Genomic DNA, 17,316 nt, shown 5'->3' on the forward strand with positions numbered 1-17,316 from the left:
AAGTAATATCAGATGAAAGAGGAGATTCTAAGCTTTAAATTGGTAGGTCATTTGTCTATTTTATTTATGATTAAGTAATGATAAATGATCGCTAAATCTCGGTTTCGTTTTTTCTGGGACGCACTATATAGGACTAGTCTAAGACCAGTAATCCATCAGTCTTTCAGAGTTCTTTGAGGGGTCTTTCTGAGCCATTCCACACAGAGATGAAAAATTTCAGTGATCTTGAAGACCGCTGTAAGACCTCATCAATTTTAAGTCTTTCAGTGGTCTTTCAATGGTCTCCGTTCTGTTTGTATATATATTGTAAATATGTTTCTCTTTAACCATCTTACAGTTTGTTAATGTCATTACTGTAAGTCAATCATATTGGATTTTTCCTTTCATACTTTATGTTTACTACATTTAATCATATAAACAGGAGAGTAAAATTGGATTAAAATCAACGTACATTAAAGACCTCTATGTAAAATCGCTTTGTTATGATACCAATCCCTCCATCTTTTTATTGATATTTTCTTTTTAACTGTTTAATATACACCAATGTTTTTTTTAATCGTAACTGGCGTAAATACAACTTAATGCAATACAATTCAACACAATGAAATGCATTATTACCTTCTCGAATCCACACAAGTTTCCTGCATTGCTAACGTTTGAAAGTTCAGTTCTGATAGCATCTCGTATTTTCTGTGGCAAAATGGCAGAAATTGAATAAAAATATTGATATATAATTGTGGTAACAACATCTGAAGGCTGAATCAGAACTACCTTTTTTGTTGACATCAACTTGGGCACTTATTCTTTCTCGGTTAGATTACTGCAATAGTTTATATACTGTTTTGTCAGCTAGGGATAGAAGAAAACTTGAGGTTATTCAGAATCGTGCCGCTCGATTAATTTTTGGCTTTGGATCCCGAACTCATACTACACCCCTACTTAAGGAACTCCACTGGTTACCTCTATTCCAACGTATTCAGTTCAAAGTCTGTATGTATACAAAACTATAAATCAATTGGCACCTGAATATATGAAATGATATGGAATTTGTAATGCGCCAGTAGTCATCATGAAATGATGCTCAAGGCTTAGCAAAGAAAAAGAAAATAATTGGAAACCTATTAAAGAGGTGGTCGAATTATACTTAAAAGCTAGTGTGAATTAAATCATATCTGCTTGTTCAAAATATTTGAATACATGGAATCCCACTCCACCCCTACTTTTAAATGAAATTCTAGATCTGCTAACATAAATTCTAGGTCACTGACAGAGATCATTGACATGTTGACATGCTTGAACTACCTTCCATTTCTATTGTTAATTAATGCACATGCCTTACCTGTTGCTATGCTAGACAAATGTTAGTCAAGCTCTTACGTAATTGCGACCAGTTTACTCTGTTATTCAAATGAACTTATCTTCTAATGCCTACATTTCTTCTCTCTCTTCTCCATCTACTGTATGTCTCTTTTATACTCTTAACTTTCTTATTTATAAGCAATTACATATGATGTCATTACAGTACGTAACTTGTTATTTATTTGTATCTGGCGACCCCAACTCAAGCTCTGCTTTTCGGGTATTCGCCTCCGTTAAAATTGTGTCGAAATATATACTTTATTCGTTACTATGTCAAATATTATTTTGTATCTTTTTGAAGGAAATAAATGTGATTTTCAATCAATCAAATCAATAAATACGGTGGATTCAATAATGAAGAGAAAGGGGGCGATTCACAAGTTCGATGATACAGAAATATTGCAAATTTTATTTTACACCACTCATTTTATCAATGATGAATATTAAGTTCCACGATGACACACTCAAAAGCTAATTTCATTATAAGCACATCATTATCGTAATTTCTAAAACAAAAAAAAAACATTACCTGGTTTTTGCATAGATCTTCGATGGAGCCACTGATGTGGTTTGCATCGGCGTACTTCTGTATTTGATCCTCGTCCGGTACGATGATAGCCACATTTGAAGACTGAAAAAAGAGAAGTACCAACAAGTACAATTCATGGTGAGAGATGCAACCTGTCAATATTCATGACCCGGGTGGTGTTTCATAAAGCTGTTCGTTAAGTTACGCACAACTTTACGAAAGACTGGAACCTGTTCTTATACATAAGTCAGCTACATAGGGATATATCATAAGCACAAGAAACGGTAACCAGTCGTGCGTGAAGTCATTCGTAACTTACGAACAGCTTTATGAAACGGGCACCTGGGTCCCATTTCATAGACTTGTTACAATAACAAATTTGCAATACAGTCATAAGCTAGCGAAATCATTTAATCTGATTGGCTGATGGTAAATTTGTTATAGAAATTTTGTATTTGTTATCATAACAAGTCTTTTTTTTCTTTCATAGAAAGATTTTATTCAGAAATCAAACACGAAAGCAATTCAATTTACAAAAGAATCATGAAGCGAACATGTTTACAACAACTGTACATGCGTACTATTATCTAATGATATGACAAAATTATGATGTTTTTGATTGAGAACCCTTTCAATTTCACAATAGCGTTTCAATACGCTCTTAAAAGAGCTAAAACACAACCGATTTCCCTTACAACGTGGCAAAAATAATGAAATATTTAGCATAAAGAATATAACGGTTTACAGTAGAGTATTGAGCGTCAGGGCAACCAAACAAAAGTAAATTCTTATTCAAATACACGTTATTGTTCAAATAAGAGGTTTGGAAGTTTTGAATAAATTGTTGAGTTACAGGGCAGTCCCAAAACAGATGTGAAATACTTTCAACAGAGGAAGAAAAAATGTACATAAATTAGATTCAGACAAGCCAATATCGTAAAGATTTTTGTTCACCCCCATTATCCGATTGAAAAGTTTATATTGAAAGTAGCGGAGTTTTGTAGAAAGACAGCATTTAAAGGGAATCATATACAATCTGTTCCAATTATAAACCGGTTCATTTAAATGGATGCCCATTTTGATTGCGAAGTGGGGGACTTTAAGATTTTATCAACAGAAATTCTATGGATAAACTTGCATACCTTAAAAACATTATTTAAATTATACAACAAATCTTCTTGAGTTGTTTTACTCTCAACAAGATGTTGACTAAATGTTTCCATTCATTGGGTATTGCAGAAATCAATGAATGATATTCAAGAAAATTACAATTCATTTTGTATTTTTGTAAAAAAAAAGTTGTATGTGAGAGAAAATTGTTTTGTTCATCCATTAAATGTTTAATACTGATGATCCCATTTTTAAGCCAAAGTTGTTTATATACAACTTTCCCATCTACTTTGATCAATGAGTTATTCCATAACACTTGATTCTTTATATTCAAATCAGATAAATTAGGAGAGAATGTTAAACAACTCCAAGTAATTAAAATCTCTCGAATGAATTGATTTTTTATTTGTAATATTTTGGGATCATCGTATTTTAAATTACATGTCCAAAACAATTCTCCAAAGGTGACCAAGTTGTGTTCGAAAAAACATTTCCATTTTCCTTTATTTTCTGTGCTCATATAATGTTTAACCCACGCAAATTTCAAGCCAGAAATTACAGAAGGTAAATGTAACATTTTCAATCCACCTTGACTATAGTCTCCAATAATTGTATGACAACTGATTTTATCCGGTTTTTCATTCCAAATAAAAGAGTAAATTAAATGTTCTAATTCTTTCAAAAAATCTTCAGGAGGTTTTGGTAATACAGACAACAGAAATATAATTTGAGAAAGGCCGAGTGACTTCAAAATAGTTATTTTCCCTATAGGAGTTAAAATTCTTATTTTCCATACTCTTAAAACATTCTTTATTTTCTTAAGCTTTGGAATAAAATTCAATTCAAATTCAAATTCAAATAAAATTCAATTCAAATTCAATTCATAACATGTCTTTATGAAACGGAGCCCTGGTATAGATCCAAGGGGATGGGGTGAACTTGCTCCCCAAGGCAAATGCGTACGTAAATAACGTCTTTTTTGCTTGGTGGTAACAAAGAATGACGAACCACACCGCACATCATCCCACCGCTGCCACCGTTAAGGCGCTCCTATACCCGGCTGGGCTAGGCGTTCATAGCACACACAGCTTTTACAGGAATTACTTCCTACCGGTACCCATTTACCTTTCCAGTGACAATCGCAGACATTTGAAAATGTTAACTTATTCAATCTCTTGTTGTAAATCAACAATGCGCCTTCATGTGGGTAGCAAAAGTGACTTATCATTAAATTGATAACTGTCTCATAAATATCAACATTGTTATGATCATGATCATTACATTTGTGATCATGATAATCAGAATTACCATCAGCATCAATCATCATGATAAGCATCATCATCATCACCATCACCACCACCACCACCACCACCACCACCACAATCATCACCACGACCACACCACCACCACCACCATTATCATCATCATCATCATCATCATCATCACCATCGTCATCACATCATCATCACCATCATCGCCATTATGATTATCACAATTATCTTTATCTACGTATCCCAAGTTTGCAACTCTCAATTTTATAATACTTTCTCAAAGAGATCATTAAACTCTATGTTTGAAGTTGTTCTAGTGACCACCAAGGGTCTACCCATCTGACCGACGTTTGCCTTGTCCAAGGATCCGTTTGATATAAGGATCCACGGATCGAGGGTCCACGAGACTGAGGCCCGTATTCTGAAGTCGGGTTTAACTTAAACTCATGTTTAAAGTCGTGGTTTAAGTATGGGAAGCCAAAAGTATCAACATTTTTATTAAGTTGTATGTTTCTTATGTTTGCTGTGCTTTTTCCTAAAACATCGATGGTGAAGACAATCATCTCTTTATACTTCCTAGACAATTATTAATGATTTGAGAGCCAAATGAGCTGAATCATGATATCCCTACTGTTAGTGATTTATGTAACAATTGGCTATCCATACTTAAACCACAACTTTGAACATGAGTTTAAGTTAAACCTGACTTCAGAATACGGGCCAGTGTGTCGACGAGAACAAGGGCCCACAAGATCATGTTTTTTTCTTACCTTCAGACTCTCCCCATAGACAAATGCCTGTGCTATCAGGCCACTCCTGGTAATGACTGTCTCAATCTTCTCTGGGGCAACATACTCTCCCTGTGCAAGCTTGTAGATGTGCTTCTTACGGTCAATGATCTTGAGCGTTCCGTTCTAAAGTAAAGAAAATAATGAAAATCAAGTATTTTAAGTACAACACCTTCACATTCAAACTCACTGGTCATTGTGAATTTCTCCATTAGCTTAACCCTAACAAAATGTCCAGTGTCTAATCTTATTTTCCACAGAAAAAAAGAGAGACTTCTTTCAATTAGAGTTATGAAAAAATACATTCAAATTATCATGACATAATACCTTAATTCTTGATTACATGTCAACAAAGATCATATAGTTATTGAACACCACTTAATCAGTTTTTATGATTTTATTCAAAAAACAAAATGGGTGGGGGATAGTAAAAAATCTTCAAAGAATTGATAATAATTAAAAGAGTACAGGACCCAAGGAGATGGCATCATTATGGTCATAGTGGCCTATCTTTGTGAAGTCGTTGTTTCAATTTTTGCTTATTTGGATGTTTAAGGACATTGGCGGCGGAAGGCAGAAAATGTAAGGGGAGATCCACCTGAAATATTTTGATGGACACAGGTAAAAAAATTTGACAAGAAAAAAAAAATAAGAAAAAAAAGGTTATCAACAAAAATTTTAGGGGGGACCAAAAAAAATTTAGGGGGAAAACAAACTTGACAAAAAAAAGGTTCTCAACAAAAAAATTAGGGGGGCCGTCCCCCACCTCAAATTTAGGGAGGGACAGTTCCCCCCCCCCCCTCGCTTCCGCCACCTATGTTTTAGGAGCATGTGTGTCTTCTTTGTAATAAGTCTTTTTGCTTGTGACAATCGTCTGCATTCATGGCACTCGCGGAACGGGGGGGGGGTTCACTTGCTTGAAAAAAAGAAGAAATATCAAGAGCTTTCCGTGGCGGGTCATGTTTCAGATTTTGACAGACTTACCGGCAGCCACTGTCCAATATCCCCTGTATGAAGCCAGCCATCAGCATCGAGTGCCTCGTCCGTTTTCTCCTTATTCTTGTAGTATCCTTTAAAGACGTTCGGACCTTTGACGCAAACCTATCAATACATCAAATCAAGTAACAGATTCGAAATCATCAAGTTTTCTTACTTACACTTTTTTTTAGATGGTAGCTATGGTTGCTATGGTAGCTATGATTGCTTGTTATGATAACAATGATATCAATCTTGTTATGATACCAATAATATCAATCATGTTCACAACAATGTTAAGATAAAGGAGAAATAACAGATATGATCAATGCAATTTTACGAATATGCACATTTGAAATTATTTGATGCACTATAATGATGTTTGTGCGATCATTTGTGTCATCACAAAATTGAAGGATTTTGATGGCACATGCTGGCCTTATCATAGTCCGAACCGTCAAAATATATCCATATTTTTCATTAAGTTATCGCGTAAGCTGAAAAATACACAGACAGGCCTATATTAGGGTTCTTTTAATATACCACCATGAGGATACCATGAGGAAAGGTCCCATTGTAGCTCAGGTTACCCTTTTTCGAAGAAGTTGACTTTTAGCAAGGTTGCCTTTCGAGAGAAAACTCCTAGATGAAGGTTTTAAGCAAGAAACCGGCAAGTGACATGCGTTCTACGACAATGCTCGTCTGAAAACTTAATCCACAATTTTTGTTCTCTCGGGCAAGTTGTCTCGAAGGGCGTTTCATGAAAGATGTCAGCACTGACTAGAATTGCCAGTGCTTACAATTTCAGTAAATTCCTTGGGTTTTGATAGGATAAGCACTGGTCTCTGAACGTTACTATGACAACTGTCCGAGGATGACAATTTTTCAGTGCTGACAATTTTCATGAAACGGACCACGGTTATCCTAAATTAATCATCCCCCGTTAATTGCTTACTTCTCCTTTGTCATTGGCAGCATAATAGCCCATCTCTGGGACATCAACAACCTTCATCATGTTACAGGGAATAGGACAACCAACGTGACCTGCAACAGTCTCACCGGGAACAGTACAAGCAGCTCCTGCGACACACTCTGTCTGCCCGTAGGCTTCACATATCTGCAGATAGTCATTTTAAAAAAAGACCATAGGGTTAGGTTTAGTGGTGCATGGGTATTACAAGGATGCCCTTTTTTTTCTTCCGAAAGGGCTATTACGCACAATCACATGCATCTTGCTGTCAGGGGTATTTTTTTGGTAGGATTATCTTGAAGAAATTAATTACAGATTTGATTAATGAATGGCAAAAAAAAATTAGTCTTAGGAATTATGGGTTTGTGTTTTAAGTTAATAAACTGAATGGGGTTTCACAAGGATGCCTACTTTTTTTCCGAAAGGGTCATTATGCCATTTGCATGACCTTGATGTCAAGGGTGGGAACCAGTTTTGCAAATGCTTATGTATCGTCTTCTCCCAAATTTTCTATTCCATTTTTCTAAGGGTGGTGGCCTGGTCCCTCGGATCTGTTTTACTTCTACATGGGGGGCATTAAGGTGACCCCCATGACTTTTCAAGGCAGAAAAGACAAGATTGCTAGGCAAAAGAGTAAGAGACGAATGGGTTATGCGGCAATATTTTTTTCTCCGACCGGCCTAAAAAAAAGGAGAAAATATTTGCGCCTCTGCTTAAAAAATATTATACATGAAAACAACAACAAGAAATGACTTCTTACTTGAACACCAAAGACAACCCGGAAAAACTCGAGTGCTTCCGGGGCAATGGGTGCACTTCCGGTGATCATCCACGTGACGTTGCCTCCAAGCAATGCCTGAAAAAATATATATTAATGAAGAATGGTCCATTTCATCCCATTTGACCTTTAATTATAAGAATTATCTGAAACTATGAAGAGAATTAACAGCAGTCCGTATTTTCCATTCCCCATTGGGTACTGAACGAAGAAAATAATAGAACAGAATGCGACATTGCATGCAATTTTTAAATATTGTTGGTTTTCACTTCATTAGTGGTGTAACTTTATGTATTGATTTAATTTGTTCTAATTTGTATTAAGTATTTCAGGATTAAGGTTTAGGTTTATTGTATAAATTTAGATAAGATTTAATGTATTAGTTATTAAATGTATTTTGTAAAGCGCATAGAGAGTCTTTTGACTATTATGCGCTATATACATTTCAAATAATATTATTATTATAATACGGGGTTATGGGTGTTTTGTATTAGACGTGTACATACACGTAGAAATTACCATCTTCTTCTAATTATTCATTCCATATTTAGGCCCCCTTTCAGAACGTTCAGCTACCCATGTCTCTTCAGTTATTAAAATGCAAAATCTCACTGCATCTCAGCCATTTTTTTGGGGGGGGGGTCTTAAAGAGATATTCTAATTACCTGAACCTTACTGAAGACAAGATAGTCACACCATGTATCTCTTCTGAAGATTCCTCTGTGTAAAGATAAGAGAGATTGCAATTTTTATGCAAAGGGGCCCAGGGGCCTGTAACACAATGGTTAGCGATTAATCGCTAAATGACATGGCCTATCATGCGCATTTAGCTCAGTAGACTGATTGGGAACCACTCCAAATTTTGTCTTTAAAATGAGCGATTTACAGCCAACCTTTGTATTACGGAGCCAAGATCTCAGTGACGAGCGTTTTGCATCAACATTTTTGTCCGACAAGATGTCAGATCTGGGCCCCGTCTTACAAAGAGTTACGATTGATCCGATCAATCGTAACGCTATGAAAATCCGTCAGTGTCATAATTTTGTCGACGAAAAATTTGCACAATGTCCTTTGTATGCAAAGAGAAGTACAGTGAATTTTCAAGTAAACAATGAATGCATGAATATACATCATAGCTAGAAAATATTTTGAACAAAAACATAGATAGTAGATGTTGACGTTGCTGGCCGTCCGTAGTTGCAATTGATCGGATCAATCGTAACTATTTGTATAACGGGGCCCTGACTTTTTTTTATTATGTTTGATTGATTATGAAACACTGTTAAAATGGTAATTGTCGGATAAAACGTCCGACAAGTCCTTCCCCCGAGTCCTTTCATGAAACGCTCCCGTGAAACGAAGCTTGATTTCCTAATGTGATTATGACTCTAAAAACATTTAAAACAGGTTCAGATTCGGCATTGAACAGCTTCATTGATGTTTATGCAATCTATTTGACAATATGAACGACGTGTGAATCTAAGTAACACAAATACACCAAAACGGAGAATAGAAGGAAATAAGGTAAGAGCTAGATTTCAAATGTGACGTCATGCTTACCTCATCGCATCTCCCAATTTCAATCGGTAAGCTAGGTTAAAGAGACTTCGTTTGATGAAAGATGACGAATTGACTCCACCCATGATCTGTGAATAAATGAATCAATAGATAAATCATATATGAATTACATGTATAACTGATTGATAATTGAATGAATTGAGAATAGCCGAAAAGAAATCAACAATAAGTAAATGAAGGAATAGAATAATAGGGTTCAAGAATATCAGTCTATACACATAAATTATTTTTAGAAAGTCATCATTACTCGCAATTAATATTAAGAGCTAAGAGTATAACAAAATATATGTTGACGACCAAATCAATCTTCCTTGGGGATTATTTCACGAAAGATTTGGTCTCATCGGACCGTGATAAAAAATGATGGCAATGATGGCGTAGCAAGTAGGAAGATGATGGTGATGATGATGATGATGATTGATGATGACGATGGTGATGCTGTTGTTGTTGTTGATGATGATAATGATGATGACGGTGATGTTGTTGATGATGATGATGGTGATGATTATGATGATGATGATGATGATGGTGATGATGATGCTGACGATGATGGTGGTGATGATGATAATGGTGGTGATGATGATAACGAAGAAGATGGTGGTGATGATGGTGGTGATGATGTTGATGATAACGAAGAAGGTTCTGGTGATGATTATTGTGATGATGATGATGATGATGATGATGATAACGATGATTTAGTTGTTGATGATGATGATAATGATGAAGAAGAAGATAATTATGATTTTGTTGATGAGGAGGCGGAGGAGAATGATGATGATGATGATGGTGATGATGGTGATTAAGACAAACGAAAACGATGATAAAGATAAGGATACTGATAATGATGATGAAGCCAATAAAGATTAGTGATATTGATGTCATCCACCTACCTTATCATACAGCTTGTTTGCCAGACGAGGAACACTTGGAAAGATATCGGGTTTCAAGACCTGCATATCATTGACTAATGTTTTCACATCACCACGGAAGAACCCTATTGAACAACCGTGTAGAAACAGCATCCCCTGCAAAGAGAATCATTTTTACCCCTTTCATCAAAGTTGTAACATAATGGTAAAATAAATAAAATGTTAACGGACACTCGGTTTTAATTACTTTTTATTATCAATATTTTGGCAATAGGGCTTCTTCGGGATAACGATCTCAAGATCAGGAGAAAAATGAAGGAAAGGTAAACAGAAAGAGATGTGGACAGGGAGAAAGGATAGATTCAGACATATACGGACAGATAGAGGGATAGAAAGGGAGAGGGGTCATTTGGGGTGGGGAGGGAGGAAGAGAGGGATGGAGATACAAAGAAAGAGAGAGAGGCGGGATAGCGATGGAGAGGCACAAGGGGAGGGGAGAAAGACAGAGGGGGAGAGAGAGAGAGGGATAGAGATGGAGAGGGACAAGGGGGATAGACAGAGAGATAGAGATTGAGAGGGATAGTGGGGGTGGGGGAGGCAGACAGACTGACAGAGGGAGAGAGAAAGACAGAGATGGAGAGGGATATTGGGGGTGGGGGAGACAGACAGACAGACAGAGGGAGGGAGAAAGAGAGAGAAAGACAGAGATCGAGAGGGACATTGGGGTGGAGGAGACAGACAGACAGACAGAGGGGGAGAGGTTGAGACGGATATTCGTTCCCATTTCCTTGGTCAACTGAAGCGAAAGTAAACAGAGAGTTTTCGTACCTCGACACAGGGCGGATTCCAGAACATAGAAAACTTATTGTCAAATGCCGTTCATGACAAAGGGCAACCAAGAAGTCTTTGTCGAAAATTGGTGAATCAAAAAGGCAGCATCGTCCTATATAGACTCTGGACAAACGACATATTTGCAATTTTTCGTCAGCTCCGAAACTACGGACGAAACTGCTGTTCTGGGCCCCGTCTTACAAAGAGTTACGATTGATCCAATCCAATCAATCGTAACTCTATGGAAAACCGTCAATGTCATAATTTTCGCAACATGAAATTTGCACAATGTCCTCGGTAAACAAAGAGAAGCACATTGAGTTTTCAAGAAAACATAGAATGCATGATTATAAATCACAGGTAGAAAATATTTTGAACAAACGTGCATAATACATGTTGATGTTGCTGGCCGTCCATACTTGCGTCGATTGGATCAATCGTAACTCTTCGTAAGACGGGAACCTGGTTCACCAGTTTTCGACAAAGACCTCCCAGCTGTTCATCGCCAGTATTTTTACTGGTATTTTCAATAGATCTACACTGTTCTTGAATCCGTTCCGCGTCGCAGTGCAAAACAACCCTTTATTTCGATAAGTGTAATTTATACGTACGTCGAGTGTATGTTCATACGCGTGAGCCAGAGGAAGGTATGATATTGACACAGATCCAGGTGCACACGAGTGGAAACGCTAGTGGGGAAAAAAATAAAAGTAGAATGAAAAGCAATTGATTAATTTTAATTTTAGATAATTCCAAGAGGGAATAATTCATGACAACATGATGAAACATATTTGGAGTGAGCGATAATGCTTTAATTACCTGAGCTATGTTGCCAGCGTAAATTCTAGGGGTGGATCATGTCTATACGAATTAACACTTACACTGCAAAAACTGTGGTGTTAATCTTTGTACATAGAGGACCATACTAGTTCTTTTACACCGGTGTTAAATTGGTGATGTTAGTTTTACACCTATAGGTGTTATTACAACACCTTTGTTTGTTACATTTACACTCTTCGGTGTTATGTTCAATCTCTAGGGTGTAATTTTAACACCTCAGGATGTGGTCCTCTATTAACACCAATTGGTGTCAGTTTTAACACCACAATTTTGACAGTGTACAAAATTAGAATGTCCACTTCGCCCACATCTACTTGTTTCAGACAGTGTAGTCGCAAGTGTAGTCTCTCAAATATATAGTAATTGACAGAACATGTAATCACTAGATTGAACTCCTATAAAAAAGTGAGTGCACTAATGCCTCACAAGGAATATATTTCACTTTTCTACAATAAACAAAAATAGGAAAAGCAAAACATCTATTTTGTACTCATATAAAACTGTTTGGTTACCCTGATTGTAACAACCTTTATAAACTTAAAAGAGACTAAATAGTATGTTTAAAGAACGGTTGAGTGTTTTCATACGAACAACATTTAATACGACGTAAACCCAGTTTTCTGTTATTTATACAATACGAACAAAATAAGCTGAAATAGTGATACTTACAATAATCGAGGAATAAATGGCGGAAACATTTGCAACTATACCCTTGTGTGTTGTCATGGCTCCCTTTGGAACACCTTGGAGAACGAATGGAAAATTACAAAATATATGGTGAAAAAGATAAGCACATACTCCTTAAATGCATCTATATATGCATCCATATAAATGAGAAATTGTTAAAATGTTTGTATATGTTCATTATTTCATATATTTTCTGTAAATTAGTGTTTATTGACAGATCATTGGTTTTTCTTTCTGGAATTTCATTTCTTCATTAGTGAATTAAAAAGACGGTCATGCATAATCAACCCATAGGCACCTATTTTTTTCAAAACAAGTGCACACCTAGTTACCAATAATGCATATAGCATTTTCATTTATTTGAAAGCAAGATAAAAGAGCATTGTAGATTAAATGCTTTGCTCACCGGCATAGGTGCCGCGGCCGGGATCGAACCCCGGACTTTCCATGTATAGCCACGCTCCTTAAACCACTCGGCCACGGCACCTCTACTAGGCATAGGCAACTATTGCTGTCTGAATATATGAATAGATAGTGCTGTATCTTTCTCGTGGAAACCAGTAGCCTACTGATTTAAATATTTCAAATTTTATAATAAATTCTGACATAATAACTTCCCTTTCTATTCACATATTTCTCTGTATGCCATCTTTTCTTTCTTTGCCTTGTACTCGGGAGTCAGGCCCCCCTCAAGTCCCCCATCTACATGGCCATACACATAACCTTTTTCGGGGGGGGGGGGGGCGTGCATAAACAATTTTGAAAAAAACAATGAGGGAGCAAACCAATCGAGCTTATCTTGGTGACACTTGCATTTTCTAAAGTGAAGTTGAAGGATTTTGTGCACACTTTTTCGTGAAGTTTGTGAAAATTTGCAGTAAAAATGTATTTTTTAACAATTTCTCGGGGGGGGGGGCTTCCCCTGTGCTGCGTATGGCCATGCCCATCGATTCTGTTTAACGGGGGGGGGGGTAGTAACTACTGACCTGTGGTTCCGCTTGTGAATCGAATGAGGGCCAAATCATCTGGTTTACAAGGCTGAAAGGAAATATGAAGAGAGTTGATACAATATTTGATATGATGCCTTCATTCCTTTTTAAGGATTTCAACCATACTTACGGCTACATTCAATGATCAAAAATGATATTGCATTAAAAAAAGTCATAGTTATTCAAAATAGTACTTTCGCGGGGATAATATGGACCTGAATTTCACAGAGAAATCACAAACAGAATAACAGACATGCTGAAGTAGGATGTAGCTTTTATAGTGTGCCCGTGCAATTTGGTAGAATGAATATTCATGAAGTATTTTTGTTGGATCATATTACAACCGAAAAAGGTCATAATAATAATTAATCTTTGATGAAAAAAAATATTCCTCCCCTAAAAAAAAATCAAAACAAATTCGATCTGGTTGTAGTTTTTTTATGTTACAGGTTACAACAGAAAAATATAATCTTAGCGGTTATTAGTTATGACGACTGATCTGGGGTCTGTTTCATAAAACTTCTTATAATAATAAATTTGCAATAACAGTTAAAAGCTACTAAAATCCTTCAATCTGATTGGCTGAAAGTAAATTTAGTGCAGAAATTATGCATTTGTTATCATAACAAGTCTTTATGAAACGGGACCAGAAAGCCTGATTGTGATGCCCGGATGTACGTAGGGGTCATTTTCCAATCCTCAATAAATAATAAAGGTTCACTGTTTCGTGACAATCACGACATCTTGAGGCCTACGTCACACATCCAATCCATATTCAGCAAGGCTCTTTCTACTAGGAACTCATAAGAGACCACGACAGAAACTACGTAACTAAGACAGGAAGAAAGCTGAAATAAATGAACGGTTGTATAGGTGTCGTCAGATGTTTTCATTTATTGTCCATAAAATTAGCTATTGTTTCTCTTCCCTTTTTTTAATATATAGGAATGTAATAAAATCCATATGATGAGAATAGGAAATTTAAAAAATAACAAAGCAAGCTTTGGGGAGATAAGTCCAGCAGTCACCAGGAAAGAGTTGCATCCACTAATCGGAAACATTGGTTTTGATTGACTACTGAACCAGGTTACCATGGTAACTGTCGTATTGACAAAAAAAATAAAGTTAATTTTGTGTGTAAAATAAGCTCAATGCATCATCACAAAGAAACGTATGACCGGAGAATGGGATAGAACGATCACGAATAAGGGTTTAAACAATTCTTTCAGGTGATTATAAGGTTCCTCTTTTTTTAAAAAAAGGGGCAGTGAATACGTATCTGAAAATTGATATGCTTATACCATATCGTTGACTTCTTATCGACTCGCTAATCGGTGAAAAGCCCGCTGCATACTATACTTTTTTTCAAATACGACCCTTTTTAATGTATTTTTTTTTTGCATGACAAAGTTCAACACAGCAAAGTGATCTTATTTGTAGTTTGAAATAATGCCAGGAATGACCTCCTGCTCTGTATACGCATATCAAAATCAAGCTAGGTTAGAGAGGAGTCAGACAAGGATGCATACTATCTCCTTTTTTATTCATCAACACTGTTACTCCATACAATTTACCTGTGGATCGTGAGGGTTGTTTTCTCCCAGTGTCAGCATCTCATCAAAAGTAACCACGGCTATGTTTGCTTTTCTCGCCTGGTCGTTGACCTCGTCGCTGATTGGTGAATCCATGATGACGATATGCTTCAATGTAGGCAGCTTGTCGATTTGACTCAGCAAGCTCGAAGCTTTCTCCATATCATCCACCACAATCAGTTTGATATCAGCTGAAGGTATCATATAATAGAGTAAGAAAATCAAAATCATTATCAACAGCAACTACGGCATATAGTACAAGGAGAACAATTAAACTGCGATCCCTCCCCCTAAATTTTAGGTGGGGGGACGGTCCTCCCCTAAAGGCTTTTTTTTATAACTTTTTTTTTTTTTTTTGCTTGTCAATTTTTTTTCCTGCGTCCCCCCTAAATTCATGTGAACCCCCCTGAAACGTTTGTTGTCCCCCCCTAAAATTTAGGCTGATGACCTTTTTTTTTTTGCTTGTCAAAATGTAGGTTGATAACCTTTTGGGGGGCGCTTGTCCAATTTTTTACCTGTGTCCATCCCAAAATTTCAGGTGGACACGCCCTAAATTTTTTGGCTTCCGCCAATGCTGCAGTGGCGAATCCAGATGGCATTTCCCGGGGGCATTTCAGGTCCATACTGCTTGTGTGATATCATAGGCCCTTCATCCGGCTAGATCCACCAGGGGGGGGGGGCTACAATGTGCTATAGAAGAAAGTGGGAGGTTCCCATTTCATTAACAGTATACCTCAAACTTTATTACCCTCTTGATACCATTTACCATTGTTTACATTACAAAAAACGACCCCTCTCCCCTGATATTTTAGCCATCTCTATATATGCCCCGATATATACACAGCAAAAACCGTGGTGTTAACCGATGTACATATAGGACCACACCAATTAATTTACACCGGCGTAAGGTGTTATCACAACACCTTTGGTTGTTACATTTACACTTTGCGGTGTTATGTTCAGTCTCTAGGGTGTAATTTTAACACCTCCGGGTGTTGTCCTCTATTAGTGTTATTGGTGTTAGTATTAACACCAACTGGTGTTAGTTTTAACACCACAGTTTTACAGTGTATATACATAATAATGATAATAATAATAATAATAGAGGTATATTTACCCAGGGTAGCCACTTCAGTTCCGAAAACTGTTCTCCCAGCGGGCCCTGCTGTTATTATTACCCGGCTAAGCTAGGCTACCTATTCAGGTGCACACAGCTTTTTGAGGAATAACTTCCTGCCGGTACCCATTTACCTCACCTGGGTCGAGTGCAGCACACTGTGAATGCATTCCTTGCTGAAGGAAATTACGCCATGGCTGGGATTTGAACCCACGACTCTCTGTTTCAAAGTCCGAAGACTAATCCACTGGGCCACGACGTTCCACTACATATCGGGAAGAGGCAGGGGTTCATCCTGTATTTCATCTCATGTATACAGATAGCCCTTTACTATCCAAAGTCGTAAATCACAGTATAATACACATTTGCTGATGGGTACTAATGTTTCATCAAATGCAGCTATCACATTTTGTTTTATGCGAAAACATCAAAGAGGAAGTGGTTATGTTGACAAAGCTTTCCAAAACATTATTTATGATACCATGAATATTTCGCAGGGTGGGGTTTTCTTAATGAACTGGATATTGATTAGAGACAAGATAGGGAATTTTAACATATGCTATGAAGTAGGAAGCTGTACACAGTGTGAGCGCTACGTTTAAACAGGAAATAACGTCAGTATAAAATTTGTTTGGATAAAAGGAAAAACATGAAAGGGGAGTGCAATACAAATGCATAACGCTTAAACTGCATGCAATCAAAGTCATATTTTGATAATACCCGTTGGCGAACGTGACACCATAGGAAAACGAACGTATACACATCTTCAAAAATCATCAAATCAAACTCACCAGTGCACCACTTAATGGGAATTAGGTTGGAATCCTTTTTCTGTCTTTCTTGCTTGTGAACTTTTTCGTGACTTTTTCGTCATTTTGAAATTATTTATTTGTTTTGTTGTTTAATCCATTTATTATTATTATAAATATTATTATCATCATTATTATTATCTTTATTATTATCATTATTATTACTTTTATTATTATTATTATTATATTATCGTTTTTTTTGGGGGGGAGCTAACAAGCCAGCA

The 17,316-nt window shown here is 36.7% G+C and overlaps 1 protein-coding gene across 1 annotated transcript in view; it reads right to left on the reverse strand.

Annotated features, from left to right (window-relative positions):
- The window catches only part of LOC121431689 (long-chain-fatty-acid--CoA ligase 1-like), a 31,032-nt gene that overhangs the window by 2,242 nt on the left and 11,474 nt on the right, over positions 1–17,316 (reverse strand). Inside the window, exons 6-18 of the mRNA XM_041629342.1 lie at positions 15,149–15,357; positions 13,572–13,623; positions 12,568–12,641; positions 11,670–11,747; positions 10,249–10,383; positions 9,341–9,426; positions 8,446–8,500; positions 7,763–7,858; positions 6,988–7,149; positions 6,042–6,158; positions 5,040–5,183; positions 1,889–1,990; positions 619–690 (exon numbers count right to left, since the gene is read on the reverse strand). Of these exons, the coding sequence (XP_041485276.1) occupies positions 619–690; positions 1,889–1,990; positions 5,040–5,183; positions 6,042–6,158; positions 6,988–7,149; positions 7,763–7,858; positions 8,446–8,500; positions 9,341–9,426; positions 10,249–10,383; positions 11,670–11,747; positions 12,568–12,641; positions 13,572–13,623; positions 15,149–15,357 (1,382 nt within the window). The remainder of the gene's footprint in view (positions 1–618; positions 691–1,888; positions 1,991–5,039; positions 5,184–6,041; positions 6,159–6,987; positions 7,150–7,762; positions 7,859–8,445; positions 8,501–9,340; positions 9,427–10,248; positions 10,384–11,669; positions 11,748–12,567; positions 12,642–13,571; positions 13,624–15,148; positions 15,358–17,316) is intronic.

Source organism: Lytechinus variegatus, chromosome 18 (genome assembly GCF_018143015.1).
Source record: "Lytechinus variegatus isolate NC3 chromosome 18, Lvar_3.0, whole genome shotgun sequence".
NCBI lineage: Eukaryota > Metazoa > Echinodermata > Echinoidea > Temnopleuroida > Toxopneustidae > Lytechinus > Lytechinus variegatus.